General features: G+C 44.5%; 1 protein-coding gene across 1 annotated transcript in view; it reads left to right on the top strand.

Annotated features, from left to right (window-relative positions):
* The window catches only part of LOC115100878 (septin-2A), a 119,069-nt gene that overhangs the window by 19,545 nt on the left and 74,273 nt on the right, over positions 1 to 25,251 (top strand). The window contains exons 4-7 of the mRNA XM_029619900.1: positions 286 to 372; positions 1,322 to 1,445; positions 11,804 to 11,938; positions 13,277 to 13,394. Of these exons, the coding sequence (XP_029475760.1) occupies positions 286 to 372; positions 1,322 to 1,445; positions 11,804 to 11,938; positions 13,277 to 13,394 (464 nt within the window). The remainder of the gene's footprint in view (positions 1 to 285; positions 373 to 1,321; positions 1,446 to 11,803; positions 11,939 to 13,276; positions 13,395 to 25,251) is intronic.

Raw genomic sequence — 25,251 nt, 5'->3', positions numbered from 1 at the left:
ACATTACACTAAAGAATTAACAATTCTACAAGTGAGGTAAACAGCACTTTCAAACCCCCTAAAAGTGTCCTGCATACTATGAATATGTGAGGTGAGCCTGCACAGCTGGCTGGAAAAAAACAAGCTAGGGTCACTAGTGAGAAAATGTACTTTTTTTTTTTTTTTTATAAATACATGGGCAAATTTTTAATGGCATTGCTGGCACTGGAAGGAGATGGAAATGTGGAGAACAGGCTTTTATAATGTTTTGTTTTATTTTTTATTTTTTGGGCTTTTTTCCTGTAGGTGAGTCTGGTCTTGGGAAATCAACCTTAATTAACAGTCTGTTTCTGACTGATCTTTACCCGGAACGCTACATTCCAGGGGCTGCTGGTAAGTAGAGCAACCATCACTGCCCTCAGTGCTGGGATGTGATGGTCTGTGCTGCTGTTGCAGTACTTGTGAAAATTTATGCTGGTAAAGTTAAAGGAGGAATGCCAGCATCTTTCGGAAACAATGGAAGTGTCAATGTGCCATTTTTGTCTTTTTGGTTTTGCTGTGGAGGCAGAAGGAATTTGTTGAAATCTCTGTCCTATTCTAGCACAGGTAATGCTATGAAATGAGAGATGATGCTGTGCTGCTCGTCATTTGTTACACTTGTGCAATCAGTTAAGCATCAGTACATTCATAAGCCACTAGCTTAGGCTAATTCACGAGTAAGGCAGCCTTAAAGTCGCTGGTGATTGAATACAACTTTGCACGGCTCTGTTACAACAGTCTGCAAAGGCGATGAGCCCATGTTATAGTTCTATTTCAGCTGTTGTGGTTCATGTTTTTAACTTGGGTGCATTCTTACATGATCCACCATGAACAGGGATATGAGCAGAATATAAACTTAAAACTAACATAAATAAGATACCGCTGCTACTGCCACTATTGTACATTCATACAGAGCTAAGGATTTATAGTAAACAAAAGTGCAGTCATAATGAAAGCTGCACATCTCTTTACATTAAACCCCCCCCCCCTAGGAGACCAAAGATAAGAGCCAAGAAGTTCAATACAACTTTGTCATTTATCAGGACTCCTCCTTTCCCTTGCAAAGTGTGTGCTTTTAAATGGGGTTGCTCTTTACTTGTTTAGCATCGATTTTTTTTTTTTTTTTTTTTTTTTTTTTTTTATTCTTGGGGAAAGAGAAAGCCTTTCCCAGTGATGGCTGAAGATAGCAAGGAACATGCCTTAGTTTGTAGCACATTTTCCTATGTTTATCTACAGTACATTTTCTAGTGCAGGTGGATGGGGGTGAGTCTTACATTTCTTGTACTGCATTTCCCCCAAACAGAAAAAATAGAGAGAACGGTACAGATTGAAGCATCTACGGTGGAGATAGAGGAACGAGGAGTGAAGCTCCGATTAACTGTGGTTGACACACCAGGCTATGGCGATGCCATCAACAGCCAGGACTGGTAAGTGGGCTGTAAGCAAGATTAGGGGTGCAAGGATCTGTCTGCTACAAGACACTGCCAGCTGCCCTCCCACCTTACTTGTGATCCTAAGTCAGGAAAAGACGCTGACTGTAATAATAAAAAAAAAAAAAAAAAAGGATTGTAATAAATGTATCTTTTCCTAGCGTATAGCCAGATGGACACAGGACCAATGGGTTATGCTCCCCTGCCTGCAGATGGAGATGGAGTCAGGTTTCAAAGCTGAGATCACCCCTGCAGTGACCTCAGCCCTTCAGTATTTCTCCGTCTTCACAGATGCGTACATGCTTTCCCTATGGGGATCACTGTACTCTTTAAAAGAAGAAATTCTACTTTTAAATTGGAGAAAGATTGAGCCCCACTCTCCTGCGGTGATATCTAAAGGTCCCTTCCCAAGTTGAGAATTCCTGAGGTGATTTCAGAGATCCCTCTGAGGTGTCTTGGTCCGGTAGCCGGTTCCTGGTATGGACTTTGCTGCTGAAGCAGCTGAAAGGCAGCGAGTGCAGGAAGCCGAGTGTGGTGGTGACAGCTAAAGCCCTCTCCTCCCGCAGCTGGAGACCATCTCTGTACTCAGCCAGTAAACACTGAGCCCAGGTAAGTAAGAAAAGAAAAAAAAGAGTATTTCCTCTCGATTCAGAGACATTGGAGGGGTTTTGTTAAGACTTCTTCCGGTCCCCTTGCTCGTTGCACTGTACTGACATCATTCCCGAACCCGTTTGGGGTAAGGGGTAGTGGGCTTCCAAGCGGGTTAGCAGCCTCCACCCCCCCCCCAGTGGGCTAGGCCCCGCTTTATTTATTCCAAGAGAATACAGGTAAGTTGTTGCCCAATCCCTAGATGAGGGCACTTAAAATCTTGCAGGGATTCAGTGTTTGTTTGGTTGAGTACGGTTACGGTTATCCGTTTTTAGTCGTTGGTTTTAATCAAGGTTTTTTTCATTAGTATGTCCACAATGGCTTTTGAAGAGAATACTGAAGGGCTGAGGTCACTGCAGGGGTGTATCTAGGGTGACGTCAGCTTTGAAACCTGACTCAGTCTCCATCTGCTGGCAGCGGAGCATAACCCATTGGTCCTGACTCCTTCTGTCTACACTAAGGAAAATGAAATTATCAGGTAAGTAACTTCTCCATTTTGTTGCAATCAAGATCTTTTCCTGGTTAATAAACATTTAAAGGTTAGATCTTTAATCCACATTGAAACTGCGACCAGGACGGTTGCTTCAGGGTATTTTTTAGGTATTCATTCATTCATGAACTGTTCTGTGATCAATGGAGGCACTGATTGCAACAGAAAGAAAAGCTTATTACAATCCGTTTTTGAGTTGCAAGAATATCATGGATTGGATATGTTGAATTGACATAGTAGCTATATGGTCAACAGTCAGTGTATGTAAGCAGCACATGTACATGTTTTTGCAACACAGAAAGCTGTAAATTAAGAGAGAACGTTTTGGACATTGACAAGATATACAATTGAAAAAAAAAAAGAATAATTTATAAGACATTTTAAAATTAAAAAATAAGGAGGGAGGGAGGAGATTTTCTGGACCTATGATTGAAATTGCAGGACTCTTAGGGTGGATATCCAATTGAGTTTAAGTATCTGCACTGAGATACTTTCATCCTGTATATGGCGCATTGCACATATATTTTTGTGATTAATTTTTTCATGTAAGTTGTAATGAAGTATAGTTACAGGTTTGTACTGCAGACTGAATGCTTTTCTTATGTTTATGAGATAATGTAGTGCATGCTTACTGCTTCACACTGGTTTTGGCTTCCTTCCTCACAGTCCAGTCACCGCAGGAGCTGTTGGGCTGTAGCATTGTGTTACAAGGAGACTTTCCTGTTGATTGTGTGCTAAATCAATTTGTTTATTCTCTCAAGATGTTTCTTACAGGCCTACGTGAATTTTTAAAATTACTATATTTCCTGGCTGTAACCATAGCATCGTTAAGGGTGTTCTAGAGGAGTGGCAGTGTGCCTGATAACTCTGTGTCTTGCTGGGTTACAGAGCAGGATTTTGGTCAGTAATCCACATTGGTTCAGCGAATTTAGGATGAAAGATACTTTTCTGAAAGTAAAACCAGGGAAAACTGACATTATATTGCACAGTTGGTTTATACTTGCTGTCATTTCTCTCTTACTATCTGGGAGCAGTGTTATGCATGGAAGGAAGTGTTTTAGAGTTGACCTCTAAAGATCTTAAACATACATTCTAGAGCAAACTTTTTTTTTTTTTTTTGTGTTGGGGCCACATTACAAGCTATTGAGCACAACGAGGGCCAGAGGGTGGGGCATGGAGTCCTTGACACAGCAATCAAATCTTCATCACTTGCTGCAGGCATTTCACTATCCAGCAGACTTAAGCGCTATTATTTTTAGCACCCAAGGAGCCCCTTCAATCATGGATCCCCAGTCTCTACCAAAATCAGAAAAACCTTCCACCCAACAGGTACAATGAGTTTTTGTAGCAGTCATAAATGCAGGCCATAAAGTATAAATAGTAAGGTGCAGACATAAAACTGGACTGGAAACCACTAAAAGCTAAACTCATATGCAGTGCAATAAATCAAAAAAAGAAATATCACCATTCCTCAAAGTTAAGAAATATAAATCAATCATAACAGTGAGGAAATCATACTAATAAAAAGCATATTTCAAAACAGATGATAAATAGAACACCAGCTAATAATTAAGAAACAAGGATAAAAAACCCAAAAATCAAACATTTCAAAACAGCATCATCAAACACCCAATAATTAAGACTAATAAGGATAAAAAAAAATTGCTCCGCTTTCTATACCTGGAAACTTTATTTCCAGTCACCCTGAGATTATAGATTTGGATTAGTAGAGGGAAGGCGAGGAGGGTACACACTAACATCCTCCTTTTTCTCTCATACATACGTACCCATTCATGCACCCTTCTACCTTCTCTTCTCACTCCCCTCTTCTACTTCCTCCACTCAATCTCCTTGCCTTCTGTCACTCACCCCATCACTTCCATTCACCCTTTTCCCTTGCTTCATTACCCTTCCCTCTCCCACTCGCCCTCTTTCTCATTCTCACCCCTCCCACTCAGTCCCTAGCCACTCTCTCCCACCCACCCATTTACTCACTCATTCCCTTCCTTGACACTCGCCACCTCCCTCTGTAAATCACCTTCTTCTCACTCATTCATATCCCTTCCATTTCAGTCACCCAGCATGCTCACCACTGCCCTTCCCTTACTTCCCTATTATCGCCACTTATAGCAGCACGGGGTCTCTTCTCGCTGTCTGGGGATGGGAACCCTACCAGTGCACTGAAAACAGGGCCTCTCCTTGCTGGCGGCATTTAAATATCTCCAAAATATCAATGGAAAGGAGGCTTTGAAACAAGGGGTCATGGGATGAAGGTGAAAGGTGGTAGACTCAGGAGTAATTTAAGAAAATATTTCTTTACAGAGAGGGTGGTGGATGCATGAAATGGCCTCTTGGTGGGAGATGAGGACAGTATCTGAATTTAAAAATAAAAAGCATGGGAGAAGCACAAGATATCTCTGAGGGAGTGGTAGGGACTGTGGAGCTGAGCCGTTGGTGTGGATGGGCAGACTAGATGGGTTATACAGTCTTTTTCTGGCATCTTATTTCTTGGTTTCCTTCAGTAGAGAGAGCTCTTCTAAAGTGATAAAAATGTTCCATTTCCTAACCTTCCTCACCTCCTTTAAAGCATTTTAGTTGGGGGTTTAAAACTCTTCATCTCCTTTTCCAAAGTTGCTCTCTTAATGGATTTCTCATATGGAGATGACTGAGCTAGTTATTTGACTGGTCTGGTGTGATGTGAATTGTAGTACTTGTAAAATAAATATGCGTACGCTACTAAAGTGAAGTACGGCATGTGCACTGAAAGGAATGGATTCACGGGGTTGGAGCAGCTCCCTTGGATGAGTGGCTCCTCGGCACGCCACCTCGCCAGTGACCCAGAATAACTTCCCAACTCTAGCTGTTGCTGTTTGGCTTAACAGGGAAGGCAGTACTGCGGGTGCAGTACACACAGCGCTAGTGTTTGGGCTTTACTGGCAGGGAGATGAAGGCAATAAATAACGAAACGCTGTAAAATTGAATAGGAATAAATAGATAAACAGCACACAAAACATTAATAAAACAAAATACCCAACGTACACAAATATAATAGAAATACATTTTAATATAATCTGTTAAAATGCTCACAATAGTATAGGTTCCAAAAAACAACATATTAAAACCTACATGGTCATATTTCAGCAGTATGGCCTGAAAGAGACTGGAGAAATAATTTACAATTCACATTCATGAAACGGTGATGGCAAACCCAGGAATAGTCAGATTCCGAATCTCGCTGTCGCAGAGGAGGTTTTAGTGCAGTTGAAGGCTCACAGAGAGGTTCATATTTCACTTCTATCCAATATTCAGGGTAGCAAGGCCCATCAGTGGTGCTTCCTGACAGTTCCTATGCTGAAGTATTCTAGGTCATATTTATTCTGTGTGTCCTATTTGGTCATTGAGTAATGGGCTATAGAGAAGTCGGAGGGGTAGAATCACCCTTCTGATATTCTCATGGTGCCCAGGTGTAGATATGTTCGTAGAGTCCTCTCTGACTGCTGGATAAGGGGATCAGAAGAAAAGTCTGTTGGCGACTCTGCCTAAGTCTCTGTACAAGGCAAGGGGTGAGGCAGCCAGGGAGATACTCCTGAATTGGAGGGTTGCAGCTTCTTAGCTTCGCCAACAGGTTTTACATTGATAGAGCCGACAAGTCTAGAAGTGTCGCTGTATGCACTGATACTACCTGCAGGACTGAGGAAGATTTTTACTTCTCACTCTAAAGACTCTTGTTTAGATTGCACCTCTCAGCCCAGGGATTTTTGTGACTTTTCTGATATTGCACTTGTTGAATCCATTAAAGTCTGTAATTAGGAAGCAGGATCCTGCTGAAGTGTCTGGAGGTGGGTGACATGGTTAAGAAGAGGATGCCCTTGAAGTTTTTTTTATTTTTTGGTGAGTGAAATGGTTAAGAGTGGGATAGCTTTGAAGTCTCTGGAAGGGAATGATGTGAATAATATATCTTGGCTCTTAGTGAATCATGTTTCCTTAGAAAGGTCAGGGTCATAGGCTGATTTTTTTGTTTGTTTGTAATTCTTGGTTTGAAATAAAAGGAGAATAGAGAATAGTTTTGTTTTATGATTCTGTCCTTACTTATTCATTCTCACATAGTGATTCCAGTTATAAAGCTATCCAGGTATTGTATGAGTGCCGAGTTTTGTTTTATAACTTTATAAACACGTTTTCCCGTTTATGAAAAGGCTGAGAGTCATAGTAAAGAGACCAGACCTCTATCTCTTGGTAATTTTAATGGTCCTTCTAACTCTCATGCCAGTTGAAGTCAGTAATAGTGTGGTGGCTGGGAGGGTCATTCTGCAAACAGCGATAAGATGTCTGCTTCTAAAATGTCCCTAAAGCAGTCTCCATGTGTTTGCAGGTGCGTGTGGTAAGTCCCTTTACGCTACAACAATGCAGCAGAAGATGATGGGGCTTTGCTGTAAGTAGCCATGGGCCAGTCAGGGCCCACTGCTCACAGAGCATCTGCTGGCGACAGCTTTCCTGTGAGCTGACAGCAACTGTGTCTGTTTTTGTTATGTCAGATTATTCTCTGTGTTCTTTGGCAGCTTATTTTTTATTATTATTATTATTATATATTGTTTTTATACTTTCCCTAAAGAACCATTGAAATGTTGGCAGAGCAGAACAGGATATGGCGTCTTCTATTGAAATAAAGGTGGTAGAGTGATGCAGGGGCAGGTGTTTCCCTGAAACTGGAAGGTACAGGACGTTGCTCAGCAGCTGTCTGGATCCAAAAATGATCGTTATCAGCATTAAAGTGCCACTGGTGTCTACTAGAACACTTTGAGAAGAGAGTGCAAAGCTTTCTTCTGCATCACTGCATTTCAGGCCTGCGACTTTCCTTTGTATGAGAGGCTGATGTGGGTCTGAGGCCTGTGCTGGGCGGCGGCATGTGGTGTGTGTGATGCCCGCCAGATTGGAGGGTGGGAGGGAGGTGTCTGTGTGCATATGTGGGCTCTGGGGAGGAGCCTGTGGACTGCAGCACAGGCAGTGGGCTTGCCCTTCTGTTTTGTAGATGTTCCAGGTGGCATGTGTTTAATAAAACTTGGCCATTTGATATTCTAGCCTAGAAACTGAGGGGAGGAGGACAGCTGGAATCTCCATTACGTCTATCCCTGATGCTGAGTCCAACCAAACCTCCTCCCATCGTTTCTTTCCTTGCTCTTAAACATATGACTTGGATTTGCCAAAGAATCAGTTTTTGTTTAGGCCAGCAGAAGATTCTTCAGCATGGGAAGAAAATACTCTCATAAATCAGAGGAATTTTCCAACAGTGCTTCTGAATCTATTTAACCTGGGGAGTGTATAAGAAGCTGGTTTAAAATACCAGGGGTTTATTGCAGGAAACTATAGAAACGTAGTTGTAAGGTCAGAGCTTTCGGGCTGTAAATCTGAGGTAATAGCCTGCTCGGAGCCCTTTTGTTTCAGTTTTTTTTTTGTGCCTATGTTGCATTTTGTGCTTTTTCTGTCTAATGTTCCCCTCTCCCATTCAGTTTGCTGATTTTGCTGTTGGCTCTTTATCCAGTGCATGTTGTTTGGATAAAAGCAGGTTCTTCGTAGAGGTAATGTAAAAATACATTCAGGACAGGCAAGTGCTACTAGGCAATGCCTTCTAGAGATTTTGGACTGGTAGGAAAACACTTTTTTTAAAATCATGTCTAGTCACTTCTCCATGCCAAGCTTCTTGTCTTACATTTTTCCACATCTGCATCTGATCAAGCACCCAGTGTTCTTCTGTTCCCGGCACATGGACGCAACTATTTTATAACATGCACGCGTATGTTACAAAATAAGATTCCTTCACGCACATGCTTGCGGGATTTTAATGTTTGCGCGTGCATCTGCGGGCGGGCAGGTGGCCTCTCCCGCGCGCAACGAGAGGGATTTAAAAAAAAAATTAAAAAATGCAGCGACGTGAGTAGGGTTTTCCCAGTTCCCTATCCCCCTAATTACCCTTCCTACCTTTTTCCCCTCTCCTCTCCTCTCCTCTCCTCCCCGACCCCTAACTCCTTCCTAGCTGGCCCCAATTTTTTTGTTTTGTTACTTACTGCTTCTTCCAAGCAGAAGTAACTTGGGTGCACTGACCGGCTGCTGGCGCGCTTCCCTGGGACAGGGCCTAATGGCCGCTGTCCCGTTTGGCCCCCAGCCTGCTTGTTTTTGATGGCCCGGCACTTCTGCGTGTACTGGGAGATACATGCGTGGACTTTTTAAAAAAAAAAAAAAAAAAATTGGGGCGAGTATGTAGAGCCTGATACAGCTGTGAGCTCCTGTGACTGACTGAGCAGCATGCAGCTTCTTCAGCACTGCTTTGTGTGCTGATCGTAGGCTGGCCAGCAGGGGTCACAGGAAGAGCTGCCATTTGCTTAAATTGAGGTGATGTGAATGAGGGAATTCATGGGGAGCAATGTTGTATGCAGAAGTTTCTTTTTCTAGGGACTAGCGTATTTTTATTTGAAATATTGTAACTTGATTTTGCAGTCTTGTTAGTTGGAGTAAGTATCACAGAAATATATGTAGCTGTAACATATGATAATCCTTTCAACCCAATCTTTTTTTATTACTCAAAAATCTTAAACCTGGTGATTAAGCAAGAATGAAGACACAAAACATTCTGTCTCAAACAGGAGACTCTTCTTTCTGATTTAATGACTTCAGAATGATGTAATGTCCCAACAGCCTTACACATTGTGTCATTGATCTGTATCATGCGGGCATCTCTCGAGCTGTGAGCAAAGCAATGCCACCTCCAGGGCCCAGGGTACTCTCATAGGTATGACCTTTGCAGAAATATTCCCGTAAGTAATGAGCACAGAGTTGCTGGTTTGCGAGGTGGTCATAACCCAGAACTAAAAGTCAATAAATAATAAATGAAAGAAATATAAGGCAACACCTTTTTATTGGGACTAACAATACGTTTCTTGACCAGCTGTCAAAAGCCAATCAAAAATGTATTAAACTAGTTCCATAAAAAAGTATAGCCTCAAATTTGTCGGGGGCCGTGACCAAGATGGTGGCAGTAGCCTGACATGAGCGAGACTGTGGTGGTTTGTTCTCCGAAAACTTTTTCTAAAAATGAACTGTTATGCCAGCCAAAAGGAAGGGCAAAGTGAGGGTATATCCCTCCGAGACTTTGCCCTTTCCAACGCAACTTGAAATCACCAAGTTCATGTCAATACCTGGGAAAACCCCGGCGTCCGAGGATCCTGATGTGCCAAGCGGCGTGGGAGAACTGCCTGACCTGACAGAGGAGGTATTGCTGAGCCCTGAACTTAAGAGGCCACCAGCGCAGAGAGAAGGCGGGGAAAGCTCCGAGGAAGGAATAGGAAGTGATTTTACTTCCGTCCTTAGTGCCAGAGCAGGAGGAGGACCAACGGGGGAGAAGCCGCAAGACATGGAATACCCGGCAGAACAGCAATCTTGGAATACTGCTGCGAGTTTAGTGGCGAACGGAGGAGAACCATCGAACGCGAGTCGTTCTACCGGAGAAAGTGACGAAGAACCGGGAACCCATATCGCAGCAAGTACAGGCTGTCGTGACTTTAGACAACTTATGGGACATAATGATGGCTGGATTAGCTCTTGAAGTGAAAACATTAAGTGTGAAATTAGATCAAACATCTTTGAAACAACAGCAAGAGTTGGGTGAGACCCAACGAGAGGTAAAAAAAAAATAAGACTTTTTGAATTGGAAACAAAGGACAAGATGACACAGGAATTCAAAGCAGCAGTAGTAAAAGACAAAGAGATGCCTTCTAGGCATCTAGAAATATTAGAAAATAATGCCAAGAATATGAACATAAGAATTTTAAATTTTCCAAGAGTAATAGGGGAAATTCCCTTTGTTACTCTTAAAACGTTTTCATAGAAGGACTGGGTTTTGCAAATGAGGCGATTCCTGTTATTAGTACTTGTTGTTTTTTACCAAGATCTAGAAATGTGAATAGAGAAACCAATGAGCTGTTACAAAATAATTTAACAAATTTTCTTGAGGATTCAGAGATGGTTGTGCTAGATAAGGGTACGCTTTTGGTTTCCCTAGTTTCCACTTATGAAGTCAATAAAGTAATGAAAACATATCCAAAAACTTTACTGGGAATTTCCTGAAATATCTCTATAAAAATTTCCCTGACTTGACTTTGATTACCCAATTAAGACGAAAGAAATTTCTTACTCTTCGCCAAGAAGTGATTGATGTGGGTTTTACATTCTTGTTACGTTTCCCATGCAAGTGCATGGTGAAAAAAAGAGATGAATGTTGCATCTTTTTCTCTCCAGATCAATTAAAGATATTGATTCAAAAAAACCCAGTACATCCAACCCCTGTGTTGTGATATCAAGAGATACCAGGGATGGCTATGCTTGACCATCTTGTTTTTGAAAGTGAAATATTATGTTAAAGCTCCCTTAATTCTGCCTCCAGGATTAGAATAATTGTTGCTAATAAGGTAATTTGTATTATAAAAGTGGAAAATAATTTTCTTTTGGAATGTAATGTTTATGATGTGGATTCCGGTTTTTGATTTAAAAAATTTTTAAATTTTTTTCATGGAATTACCTGATGTTTCTGCTACAAACGTTTTTGTTTGATTTGTAAAATTGAAAAGCTGATAAATAAAGTCTTTTATATCTTTTCATTTGCTGGCCTTTAATTCCATGTATTGAAGTAGACTAACATGTCAGTTTGACTTGACTCAGATTAATATGTTGGGACTGGTAAACCAGAGCCTTTATTTGATTGATTGATCGTGCCTATTCACTGCGGCTTACAAACTCTGCATACTGTTCCAATAAACTAATTACTTAGCAAAACACAGTGCTGCACATAAATCAAACACTCTTAAAACATATCTACATATCTGCAGGATTACATGTTGAGCGTTTGATATTTATTTACGCTGTCTAGTTCTGGCAATGGTCGTGCTGGTCATGAGGAAGTTTCCAGCACCCTGCTGTAGGATGCTCTCTTGCTGATATCCTTGTTCAATGTAAGACAAAACTCTGTCACTGTTGTTGTTTGGTTGTAATGTAAACCAAAGTGATAATTAATTCTGTTAATTGAACCTCGGTATATAAAAGTTATAAATAAATAAATAAATCCTCACACATTTGTGGGAACTTTTTAATCCTCCGCTGCCACCTCAGTTATCAACCAAGTAAAAATGGTTTGAGTAATCAACAGTTCTTTCTTTTGTTCACTCAACAGTTTCAAAACCATCATTCACTACATTGACAACCAGTTTGAGCGTTACCTTCACGATGAGAGCGGGCTGAACAGGCGCCACATTGTGGACAATCGGGTTCATTGCTGCTTCTACTTTATCTCCCCCTTTGGCCATGGGTAAGCATGCAATGGATGGGATTAACAGGCTGTGATTTAAAAAAAAAAAAAAGGAGAGCATCTCCTTGAGGCAGAGATTAAAGCAGCCTTTCTTGTTAACTAAACATTTCTAAGGTTACATAGATTCTTGAAAAAGGTACATGTGGGGCCACTGAATATTGCTGAATGCTTTTGAACTAGAGAAAATTATTAGGCATCACAGTTAAGTAAAACTGGCTAAAATAGTCAATGGTTTTCTCCTCCTACAAAGCAGCTGACCGGAGAGTATCTCAATGAGGCCTGAGCTGCCCTCCGATCAGCTGCTCCATTCACACTGTAGCAGGGGAAGAAATGTGGGCTTTATCCACACTTTTTTATTTCTTTTGCTGGGCTGGTATCTTGCCCTGCACAAAGAAGAGGTACCATTTGATGGCGTAGTCCATGCATTCGGCTTGGAGTGGGAATGTCCCTGAAAGTAGCATGTCGGCTATTCTTTACTGCTGCCTCGGCACTTAGAGTTCTTTACCAAACAAATAATCTGGCCAACTTTTATTTAAAAAGTCTCTGGGATTAGCAGCACCCTGCAGGTTAGCTCTGGCCCTAGCGGAGTGTTATAATATTTCTGAGTAAAGTATCACTTTGCTTGATTAAGGAGAGAATGGAATACTTGAATATGCTGCAGAATGAGAACCTGCTGTTTTTTGTGGTGTTACAGAGAGGGAAAAGTTTTTAATTAAATCTGAAATCGCTATGTGCATGAGATTTTAGCATGCAGCTTTCGGTGTCTTTGGCTCCAGTCTGCTAAATAATTTTAAAAGCCACATCTGCGGGTCAGTTTGGCTATCAAGGTGATTTTTTAAGCCCCTCTATGACAAGCTGTCAGTGAGCTCTTGCTGAAATAACAGTGCTTCATATTTTTCTCTTACTTTTGTTATAAGATTTTTATACAATATGGCAGGCAGCAAAGGTAATGAATGGTATTTTTCGTTGCAGGAGAGTATAGGGGAATTTTCACGGGTCCTGCCACACAAGAGAACAACACAAATTATCTGTAACTTTAATTCTTTTGTTCTACCAGAATCTGTTAAGACTTGACCTGGAGTGATCTCTTTCAGAGGAAGCATACTATAATGGCCAACTTATGTATAGCACCTGAACTATGTTGGTTTGTAAGGGAGGTTGTTGTCAGAGCTGTAGTAATGGTAGATTCTAATAATGGCTTCTTCCATCTGAACTAGAGCCTGCGTAACACCACACAGTTGTATGCAAGGTTTAGTTTTATCTTTTTAGAAAGTTGGCACAGGTGCAAACACGCTTCACAAGACTCTTAACAACCATCTCTGTTTTGGGGTGTTGCAGGCTGAAGCCGCTGGATGTGGAATTCATGAAGGCCTTGCATGGGAAAGTGAACATTGTGCCGGTGATTGCCAAGGCAGACACGCTGACACTGAAAGAGAGAGAGAGGCTGAAGAGGCGGGTAGGTGGCACTAACGAGTCAAGAAGTGCATTAAGTTAGTCCAGTAAAAAGGTGTCAGCCATCAAATGCTACTAACTCGCTTGAAAAACTAGGAATTTCCTAGCATGTAGCCAGATGGACTCGGGGTGAACGGGTTATGCTCCCAAACCAGTAGATGGAGACTGAATCAGATTTCAAAGCTGACGTCACCCTACATATACCCCTGCTGTGACAGTAGCCCTCCAGTATTCTCCGTGTCTAGCATGAGGTGGACATACCTATCCCTATGGGATTGCTGCACTTTTTGGAAGGAGAAATTCTACTTTTAAATTGAAGGAACATTGAGCCCCACTCTCCTGCGGTGATAGCTAAAGGTCTCTCCCCACTCCCCCAGTTGAGAATTCCTGAGGTGATTTCAGAAATCCCTCAGAGCTGTGCCTTGGTCCGGTAGCTGGTTCCCGATGTGTACTTTGCTGCTTAAGCAGATGAAAGTCAGTGGGCGCAGGAAGCAGAGCGTGGCCGTGACGGCCAAAGACCTCTCCCCCTGCAGCTAGAGACCATCTCTGTACTCAGCTGGTAAGCGCTGAGCCCAGGCAAGTTTAAAAAAAACAAACACAGACGTTTGAAGGGGTTTCGGTAAGACTTCCTCCGGACTTCCTCCGGCCTGCTGTACCCTTACCCCCTGTTGGGGGTAAGGGGAAGTGGGCTTCTGAGCGGGTTGAATGGCCCTCGGTGGGCTAGGCCCCACTTTAGGCTTGGTCGGCACACCGCATGGTAGGCTGCAGCGGCGTTATCTTACGCGCTTCTTTGTGCCTGCCGTATTGCCCTCCATAGAAGGTCGGTATGCACCGTGCATCAACTCTACTCACGCGACTCACACATAACATTGTGCACATACATCCGCTTACAACTTCTAAGCACAGAACCAGGAATAGCCAGACGCAAGGGCTGTGCATGCGCCTCACTGCACCCCACCTAGATGCTTGAAATCTGTGCGCATAAAAGTTTTTAAGCGCAAGCCGATGGAACACACAGTTACTGCCACCAATAACGCCGGCAGCCAAGAAACAGAAGCGCCTTTCTCTCTGTGCTGGTTGTCATATTAGGGCTTCAAAGTCTGACCTGGATTTAAACTTATGTCAGCACTGTGAAGAAGCCCAAGGAGAGATGGCCTCTCCAGACTTTGCTAAGCCTGGCTCCTCCCATTCAGAGAATGGGTGAGCCACAGCCTTAACCGGAAGTAGCCCTGGGACTGGGTCATCTATGGGAGAGGGAAATTTAGTGGCTCCTAGCCCAGTACTTCCTGGGCTAGGTATGGACCCGGCTGCCTTCTCTTGGGTGGAATTTCTCCAGGGTCTACAAGCCTTCATACAGGCACAGTCTGCTACCTCAATTGCCCCTATCCAGATGGAAACTCAAGCGGTTAAACCCTCCCTCTCCCTGTCCTATCGGCAGACCTAGAGTCATGCCTCACCTTACCAAGGGCATCCCTGGTAGGGACCCAGATGGCTCAGACGAAGAGGACAATCCAGACCCCTTGGAAGAAGGGGACATTCCCCCTGGGTTGGGACTGTATAGAACCATGTTGTAGTTTTTTCATAGAGCTGAATTGCCGGCCTTGGTTTCCCAGACCCCGAAGACACTGGGAGTCCCTGGGACCAATTAATTGATGGAACCAAAGAAGAATTCCATTCTGATTTCCCTACAGAAAGCCTATTGCTACTTTCCAGGACTGGAAGCCATCCAGGAGTTGATTGACTTGGAATGGGATGTCTTGGAAGCAAGTTTTAAATGGGGATGAGCATTAGAAGCTCTATACCCACTGGATCCGGCAGTGAGAAAGCGTTTGCGTTTCCCTAAAGTGGATGTACTGGTCTGTGCTGTCTCTAAGCGAACAACTGTCCCAGTGGAAGGAGGAGCGGCCTTAAAGGATGCACACGATAGTCAGATGGAGTCATTTTTAAATAAGCCTTCGCAATAACGATGACCTTGCAGATTGCTTCTTGTTGTGCCCTGGTAGCTCGTTTGTGCCTACTCCTCTCTCAGGAGGTGGGTGACTCGGGGGGGGGGGGGGGGGGGTGAATTCCGGAGCGGTTATGGAACCTGCCGCAGCCTTTTTTTTTTTTTCCAATATAATTTTTATTCAAAACACATTGATTATAAGCCATAATACAATAACATGTATATAGTTAGAGAACTGCACAAATAATACAAAGAAACAGATAATGCACATAATCAAGGCATAGATTACAGATAATCACTGCACAACAGGAACATAATGGATCAGGAATATAGGGAATATAGGGAATGTACTAGAATTATAATAGAATACAAGCCTGATAAGAGAAACCGCCTGTGATCCCCTGGTGAAATGACCATGCTCCACAGGAAAGGAAAAGCTGCAGCTAGCAATAAATGGCAAAGAAAAACCAATAGATAAATGTGTTGGCGTCATGTGTGAGCAAATTGGTAGAATAAAGTATATCACGGCCCCAGGCCTCTAAGTCTGAGTGATTTCCTGTGCGTCCTGTGTCTTAACTAGGAGAATCAAGGGTTTCCTCATCAGAGTGACCCATATCTCGTCTCCACTGGAGATACGGAGCCCACGTCTTTTCAAATTTAGGTATTTGTTTATGCCTTAGTGCTGTTATCTTATACATCACACTCATATTGTCTAATTTTTGTAGTAAGGAAGATTTAGTGGGCACAGTAGTTTGTTTCCAGAAAAGCGCCAATAAACACCGGGCCCCCAGACAGAACTGATTAACAAGTGTACAGTCGAATTTAGAGCCGTCAATCGGTGCATTTAAAAGGCCCTGTACCGGAGTCAATACCACCTGTTTATTTAGGGTACACAAGACAATATCCTGAACATCCAACCATAGTCTCCTAACGTGAGTACATTCCCACCACATGTGTAGGAGCGTGCCCCGTTGTCCACAGCCCTTCCAGCACAGGTCAGAGTCACATAAGTGAGCTTTATACAACCGACTTGGAGTGAGGTGCCATCTGAACAGAATTTTATACCCATTTTCTGTGAGGGAAGAGGACACCGAGCAGCACTTAGTATATGAAAAGATTTGAGCCCACTCCTCCTCAGAGAGGGTGATCCCCAAATCACCCTCCCATTGAGACATATACCGAGGCTGTTGGGACGAGTACTGTAATAAGGTATATATTTTGGATAAGCCGCTTTTTAGCTGATCAGCCATGGCACACCACCCTTCAAATTGCGATCGGCCCTTAGCTATTTCCTCCTGCATATGCTCCCGACGGAGGAAGTGTTGTAATTGATAGTAAGAATAGTAAGCGGAGGGTGGAAGTTGATATACTTCCTGCAATTGTGGGAAGGTCATGAAAGCAGTGCTACCTCTAAGTTTAGCCACTGTGGTAACACCATTATTCTTCCACTCACGAAATAATACAGAGTCCCATCCCGGAGAAAAGGAAACATGGTAAAATAAATGGGTATTCAAAAAATACCGTCTCGTGCCCACCAATGGAGATTTCCATCTGACCCATGATTGGAGGGTGGTTTGTAAAGGTAAAGAGATACAACCGGTAATTTTCAAAGAAGTCTTAGGTTGCCATATAAGAGCTTGTATAGGAATGGAACCTAAGTGGGCCTGTTCAATATCCACCCATCTAGGTCTCTCGCCACATCTATGCCACGCCAATATCGGAGCTAATTGGGCGGCAGCATAGTACCATTGAAGGTTTGGGACCCCCAAGCCTCCCCGTAACTTATGGCGGTAAAGAGTAGTTTGTGCCACCCGTGGGGGTCTCCGCTTCCAGATAAAAGCGAACAGGCGTTTCTGCCAAGTTTTTAACATGGCCGTAGAGATTGAGATTGGCAGAGACTGGAATAGATAATTAAATTTGGGAAGTATTGTCATCTTAACCACAGCTATCCGGCCCGTCCAGGAAATGGGCAAGTCATTCCAAGTGTCCAAGTCCTGGAAAATCTTGGACACCAAAGATAGGTAATTCAATTTAAATAGATCGTCCAAATTCCGGCCAATTTGTATCCCAAGGTATTTAATTTTGGACCCCGCCCATTTTAAGGGGAATTGTTGTTGTAAATGTGAGGTTTGGTCTGGAGGCAGAGAAAGGTTCAAAACCTCAGATTTATCAAGATTAAGCCGAAAGCCTGAAACCGAGCTAAACTCGGACAGGCGTCCTATCACCCTGGACAAAGATTGGTGGGGGTTGGTGAGAGTAAACAACACATCATCCGCAAAAAGCGACATTTTATATTGCTCCATCCCCACCGCAATGCCAGATATAGTCTGATCTCCCCGTATAATGGTAGTGAGAGGCTCTAAAAATAAAGCGAACAGCAGGGGAGATAGAGGACAACCCTGTCGCGTTCCCCGAGTGATTGGAAATGGATGCGAATAATTCCCATTAACTTTCACTCTCGCTCTAGGGTTATCATACAGCCTATAGAGCCATGTCAAGAACTTGGGACCAAAATTCATTTTTTCCAGAGTGCGAAATAAAAATGGCCAGTGGACCATATCAAACGCTTTTTCAGCGTCGATAGCGAACAAGACAGCTGGGGTGTGATCCCTCTTAGCGCTCCAGAGTAAATCTACTATTTTCCTAACATTGTCCGCAGCCTTCCGCCCCAGGATAAATCCGGCTTGGTCCGGATGAGTCAATTTCGCCATCACCCTATTCATACGATTAGCTAAAATCTTGGCTAATAATTTTAAATCGATATTAATAAGAGAGATTGGCCGGTAAGACCCACACTCTAGAGGATCTCTGCCTGGTTTTGCCAGAATGGTGATGCCAGCCACATTAGCTTCCGCTGGCAAAGTCTCCCCATCCCGTAAGGCATTAAAAGTGTCAAGCAAGTAAGGGGAAACCTGGTCGGTAAACTTTTTATAAAAGAGGCCGGTATAGCCATCGAGCCCAGGCGCTTTATGAGGTTTAAGAGCCTTAATGGCGAGTGAGAGCTCGGCGGGCGTAATAAGTTTCTCAAAGTATTGCCGCTCCGTTTCAGTCAATTGGGGTAGAGGGATATCGGCTAAGTAATCAGCAATACTGGAGGCAGATATGCCAGAATCTGCCGTATACAAGACCCCGTAAAATTGCTGAAATCGACTCTGGATCTGCTCTGCTGAGACCAAAATAGATCCATCTCCCGCTTTAATGCTGGTGATCTGATTTTGAATAGACAGTTTTTTTAATTTACGTGCCAAGAGTCGACCAGATTTATTTCCCCATTCAAAATGTTCTTGCCGGATAAGCTGTAATTTATGGGCAACATCCCTCGCTTGCAATGCCTTCAATGCCGCACGGGCCCTCAACAGTTTACTATAGACCTTGTTAGATAAAGTTACCTTATGTTGTTTTTCTAAAGCAGAGATATCAGACAATAGTTCTACTTCTTTTGCTTGATTAACCTTTTTCCTGTGCGAAGCCTGAGAGATAAATTTACCCCTGAGAACCACCTTCAAACAGTCCCACAAAATAGGCCGGGGGTGATCGCCTGAACCATTAAATTGTTGATATTCCTCTATCGCCTTCTTTATGGTTTGACAAAAATCATCATTCTCCAAGAGGGAATCATTAAGTTTCCAAAAGCGTAACCCGGTCTGAGAAGGCTGGGTACGTAAGGTCAACCAAATTGCTCCATGATCCGACCAGGTTATGGGGCCTATACCCAGATCTTTTACCCGGAAGGTGAGAGTTTTGTCCAGTAGAAAATAATCAATTCGGGAATATGAAGAATGGGGATGGGAATAAAACGTATAGTCTCTAGTAGCAGGGTTTCTGTGTCGCCATATATCCAGCAGTTCCCGGGACCGCATAAATTTTTTGAGACGCTTGCGGCCTTTGGCCAACCCCATGCCACCCCCAGAGGAATTATCAACTCTCGGCTGAATTGTGATATTAAAATCCCCCGCTAGAATAAGATGATCTCCCTCCACGGAGGAAAGGACCCCATCCATCTGGGCTATATATTCCGAGTGTGAAGTATTCGGAGCATACACATTGACAATAGTATATTTTACTTGATCAACCTCTACTAAGAGCATTAAGAACCGGCCCATGGGATCCGCCACTTGTTGAAGTACAACACCCGGAAAATCCCTCCTCAGTAAGATACTGACACCGGTGTACCTTCCTGCCTTAGGGGCTGCAGCGTGATATTGGTGGGGGTACAAATGCCACTGAAGCAAGTGGACATATTGCTGCTGCAAGTGGGTTTCTTGTAAAAGTATAACATCCGCCTGGGACCTCTGTGCTTCCCTTCTAATATGCTGCCTCTTTTGCGGACTATTAAGGCCCTTCACATTCAAAGACCATATTTTAAAGGACATCAGAAGGCTTGCGTTCCTCCCCCTCCCTGCTCATAAAACCCCACACCAGACACCCCGTCATCCACACCCCTTTTGCGCCAGGAAACCCCCCTTGTAAAGTAGTATACAGTCCGTGCTGCAGTGCAGAGTATGATCACTGTGTGATGAAAATAGCGTGCAGTATGCTGGTTGTGCATTGAAAGAAGAGCCTCAGTTCTTCCCTCTCCCCTCCCCCCTCCCCCCTTCCACCACAAGGCCTCACGGATTCGTACTAATACCATTCCGTAAAGGTGCGGGGGTAGCAGTCACCAGCGAGGCCCGCTCCTCCCGCTCCGGCCCGTCCTCCGCCGGCCCCCCCTAATATAATACAAATATACCACAGTGTAAACCATAACCTAACAGGTAAAAGAAACCAAAAAACACCCTCGATATGAACAGGAACCATAGCCCCTCATGTAAGCACAATATCCAACTGAGTCCCAAAAGGTTCACCCTTTCCCCTTATCCTGATCCGAAGAGCTGTCTTCAGAGTGACGTCGCAGGCGCTTCCCTCCTCCGCGGACCCTCTGCCATCGTGGAGTCTCCAAAGGAGCAGAGGAAGAGGTTGAGGTCGAACTCCTTGGAGCAAGGGAGGCAGGAACCTGATGACCTGCGGATCTCAAAATGGCTACCGCTTCCTGTAAAGTCTTAGCCGTAGTTGTGGCGCCTTCAATGGTAATAGCTATGCCAAATGGAAACAGCCAGCGGTACCTAATATTCTCCTTACGAAGTAGTGAGGTAATATCTTTAAATTCCAGGCGTTTCTTCAAGGTCAGGGGAGAAAGATCTGTAAAGACTTGTATGTTATGGGACTCCCATTCCCAGGCGGCCTTCTTCCTTGCAATTTGAAAAATCTTATCTTTCACTGGAAATCTGGTAAAACAGACAATTATATCTCTGGGTTTCCCAGCAAGTCTGGGCCCCAGGGTCCGGTGTGCCCGCTCCAGGTCAATGCTGATAGCTGAGTCCTGCCCTGCAGTGCCCTCCGATGCTTGCTGCAGGAGGAAAGTACAGAAACTTTGAATCGTGGCTGCGCAGTCTGCAAAGGAATCAGTTTCAGGGATGCCCCTGAATCTTAAATTATTGCGCCTACTTCTGTTTTCTAAATCTTCCAGTTTGGTACTGAAAGCCTCTGAATCCTGTGTCACCTGACTCACTGTCTTAGTGAGGGCATCCATTTTCTCAGCTTGCACATCCAGGCGCAGATCACAATCATCGACGCGCCTGCCTATATCTGCCATTTCCTCTTTCAGTTGCTGAATTGTTTCCAAGAGTTCCCTTTTATTATCCTTCATTTCCTGGCGAATATCCCCGAACCAGCGGCGGAAGTCATCTCTCGTGGGGAGATCCGGAGCCGCCACCATCGGGCCACGCATCACGTTCTCCTCCTCGGGTGCCTGCTCACTGGATGCCGAGGCTTCTGCCGCACTCTCAGGCCCCTCCTCCAAATCGGGTAATTTGGAGAACGCAAATTGTTTTAAGTCCGTTCCTTTTTTCCTCTGCGTCATCGCAAAGGTGAGGGAGCGCTAAATCGGGAGGTTTAACAGCTGTAGCTGCAGATTGCACGGGGGTATCGGCGAAATTCGGCCCGGAGCACGCGGGAGCTCTGAGGTTAGGTGGCCATCTTGCTCCGCGGCGAGAGCGCCCCCCCTGCCGCAGCCTTTTTAGTGGACTCTGGCTCATATCTATTCCATGCTTCGGCCAGAGGAGTGGCCTCAGTGGTGGCGTCCAGACGACAGCTATGGCTGCAGAATTGGTCAGCAGACGCAACCTCCAAGGCCAATCTTACAGTGATGCCCTTTAAGGGATATTTCTTTTTTAAAAGTAAGTTAGAAAAGATGGCCAGTAAATGGGGCAACTCTCTAGTCCCCTGGCTACCGGAAGATAAGAGGAAACTTTCAGTGCACCTTGCCTATGAGGGGCCAATCAAGGGGCTCCCAACTTTTTCGCCCCTATAGAAACATGACATTTCAGAGGTTTCAGCCCTTTGGGAGGTCTCAGTTCTTTCTTAGACGACAGCCCAAGAGAGGGGGCAGGCTTGGGTTCAGGTTCATCCCAAACCCCCCAATGAAATTTTGCCAACCCATATTCGGACTGAGGAGATAGGGGGGTCTGCTATCCCTCTTTTACCAGTGGTGGGTAGAGATCACTTAGGATAAATGGGTACTGGAAGTCATACGAGAAGGATATGCGCTAGCATTTCACAGCATTCCTCGGGACATATTCATGATGTCTCCTTGCCACTCCCAACGCAAGAAGCAGGCAGTGGAGATTACACTTTTAAGACTCCTCAGGATGAAGGCTTATAATCTCAGTACCTGCACTCTAGGAAAATATGGGGCGTTATTCCATCTATTTCATCGTACCCAAGAAGGAAGTTTACTTTTGCCCCCATCCTGGACTTCAAGAGTATCAACCGGCATCTACAACTGAATCATTTCCGCATAGAAACATCACGCTCTGTGATAATGGTCGTACAACCAGGAGAGTTCTTAACCTCCTTGGACCTATCCGAGGCCTACCTACAAATTCCAATCTGTCAAGAACACCAAGACTTCCTACGCTTTGCGATATTGGGTCGCCATTATCAGTTTTGAGCACTGCCCTTTGACCTAGCCATCGACCCCAGAACATTTTCCAAGATTATGGTGGTCGTAGCGACAGTATTGAGAAAAGAGGGCATCCTGGTGCATCCGTATTTGGATGACTAGTTGATCCGGGCCAAATCCATGGAAGAGTGTCTCTGGGTGACCAACAGGGTGACCTCCTTGCTTCAGTAACTCAGTTGGGTAATAAAACTGGACAAGAGCAGTCTCAAGCCTTCCCAATCCTTGGAATATCTGGGAGGCTGATTTGACACACTGCGGGGCAAGGTCTTCCTTCTGATCATGCAAATAAGAAAGTTGATGTCCCAGGTGCATCAGTTGATGAGCATGAAATGCCCGACTGTGTGGAGCTATCTCCCAAGTTCTCAGTTTAATGGCGGCAACCCTGGAAGTGGGGCCATGGCTGAGGGCACACATGCGACTACTTGTGCTCACTGCTGTCACGTTGGAAGCTGCAGACTCAAGACTATTCAATTCGCCTCCACTTGCCAACAGGCAAGTGGAGGCGAATTGAATAGTCTTGAGTGCTCTCGGCTCCAGTAGTGGCTGCAGGAAGCTCATCTGAGCAGAGGTGTGCCCCTGTCCTCACCAAACTGGCTGGACCTCATGAATGATGCAGTCTCTGGGGCTGGGGAGCTCACTGTCAGGAACTGTTGACCCAGGGATGTTGGACCAAAGAAGAGGCCCTCTGAAACATCAACCGCCTGGAAGCCCAGGCAGTCAGATTGGTGTGTCTACAATTCAGCCACAGACTCCAGGTTCAAGCAGTCCGTGTGATGTTGGACAATGCAATGATGGTAGTCTACATCAACCACCAGAGTGGAACAGAGAGCCAGCAAGTATCACAGGAGATAGACTTCTTTATGGAATGGGCGGAAACTTGTCTACAGATTCTCTGCCTGCCACATCGCAGGAAAAGACTACATCAGAGCAGACTTTCTAAGCAGGGAGAGCCTGGATCCAGTAGAGTGAGTGTTGTTGTCCAAAGCCTTTCAACTTATAGTAGATCGCTGGGGCCTCCCAGCCATGGATCTGCTGGCCGCTTCTCACAATGCAAAAGTTCCCAGATTCTTCAGTCACAGATGAGATCAGTGGTCTCTAGGGATGGCGCACTCATTCAGACCTGGCCAGAAGAAGAGTTGCTATATGCCTTCCCTCTATGGCCCCTGCTGGGCAGGGTTATTCACAGAATTGAGCACCACAGGGGATTAGTACTACTAGTAGCTCCAGATTGGCCCAGGTGTCCATGGTATGTGGACATGTGGAGACCCCCATGTGCCTCCCACTCCACGGGGACCAGCTACAGCAGGGACTGCTCCTTCACGAGGATCCGACTCAGTTCTATCTTACGGTTTGGCCCTTGAGAGGGCTCACCTAATGAAACAATGACATTCTATGGCAGTAATTGCCATCTTACTCCATGCTCAGAACTTCTCTATGTCCCTAGCATATGTGCGGGTCTGGAGAATATTTGAGGCCTGGTGTGAGGAAAGCCGTGTCCACCATCAGTCTGTCAAAATCCCATTTATTCTGGAATTTTAGCAGGATGGCTTGAATGAGGGTTTGGCTCTTAACTCCTTGAAGGTGCCGGTAGCGGCTCTCTCCTGTTTCAGGGGTGAGTTGAAACGGCACGCCCCCCCCCCCCCCCATTGGCTCTTCTGCACGTGGCTCATTTTCTGAAAGGGGTGAAGAACCTTCGACCACCCCTATGGTGCCCAGTAGGGGTGGTCGAATTTTTGGCAGGGCCCTCCTTTTGGCAGCTGTGCAGTCTCTTTCTTTTTTTTTTTTGTGTGTGTGTGTTTATTAAGCTTGAAAATGGTGTTCCCGGTGGCTATATGCTCGGCACATCACATCTCTGAACTGCAGGCATTATTGTGCCAGGAACTGTTCCTCCAGATGACTCCAGGAGTGTTACAGCTTCGTACTGTTCCATCCTTCTAGCCCAAGGTAGTCTCGGAGTTTCATTTGAATCAGTCCATTTCGTTGCCATCCTTTCATAAGCACAAGAACATAGAAGAATACCTCCTCCTCCATCATTTGAATGTCAGACTTTTGGTACAGTATCTGGAAGTTTCTGAACCGGTTCGAAAGACAAGACCACCTGTTTGTCCTTCACGGTGGAAGGAAGTGGGGTGAATCAGCTTCGTGGGCTACCATAGTTCACTGGATTAAGGAGGTTGTCACAGGAGCCTATGTGGAAGCAGGAGAGCCATTACCTTCTCAGGTTAAAGCTCATTTCACTAGAGCTCAGGCGATCTCATGGGTGGAAGTTAGACTGCTGTCTCCCATTGATATCTGTCCTCTGTGCACACCTTCTCCAGGTCCTGTTGCCTGGACGTATAGTCCCAAGAGGACACAGCCTTTGCAAGGGCAGTGTTAACTGCACCATGGGCAGCCCTCACCCCGATTGGGAATAGCTTTTGTACATCCCATTGGTCCTGAGTCCATTTGGCTACACGCTAGGAAATAGATAAATTACTTACCTGATAATTTTGTTTTCCTTAGTGTAGACAGATGGACTCAGCATCCTGCCTCAGCTGCCCAAGAATCAGTGCCAATGATTCACCCATGGAATGAATACCAAATCCTAGAGGTTAGGGGTAAGCCTTCATCCAGTCCCTAGATCAGGGCACCTATTTTCTTACTGGGGTTCAGTGTTTTTGATTGGTTGAGTACAGTTACGGTTATCTGTTTTTTTTGTTTTTGTTTTTTAATTAAGTTTTTTCAATAGTAGGTCCACAGTGAGTCTTGAAGAGAATACTGGAGGGTTGAGGTCACTGCAAGAGTGTATGTAGGGCGACATCAGCTTTGAAATCTGACTGTCTCCATCTGCTGGCAGGGGAGCATAACCCATTGGTCCTGAGTCCATCTGCCTACACTAAGGAAAATGAAATTATCAGGTAAGTAATTTCTCCATTA

The sequence above is a fragment of the Rhinatrema bivittatum genome, chromosome 11 (assembly GCF_901001135.1).
Source record: "Rhinatrema bivittatum chromosome 11, aRhiBiv1.1, whole genome shotgun sequence".
NCBI classification, from domain to species: domain Eukaryota; kingdom Metazoa; phylum Chordata; class Amphibia; order Gymnophiona; family Rhinatrematidae; genus Rhinatrema; species Rhinatrema bivittatum.
The sequence above is the reverse complement of the archived record's forward strand: the minus strand, read 5'-3'. Positions and strand labels throughout refer to the sequence as shown.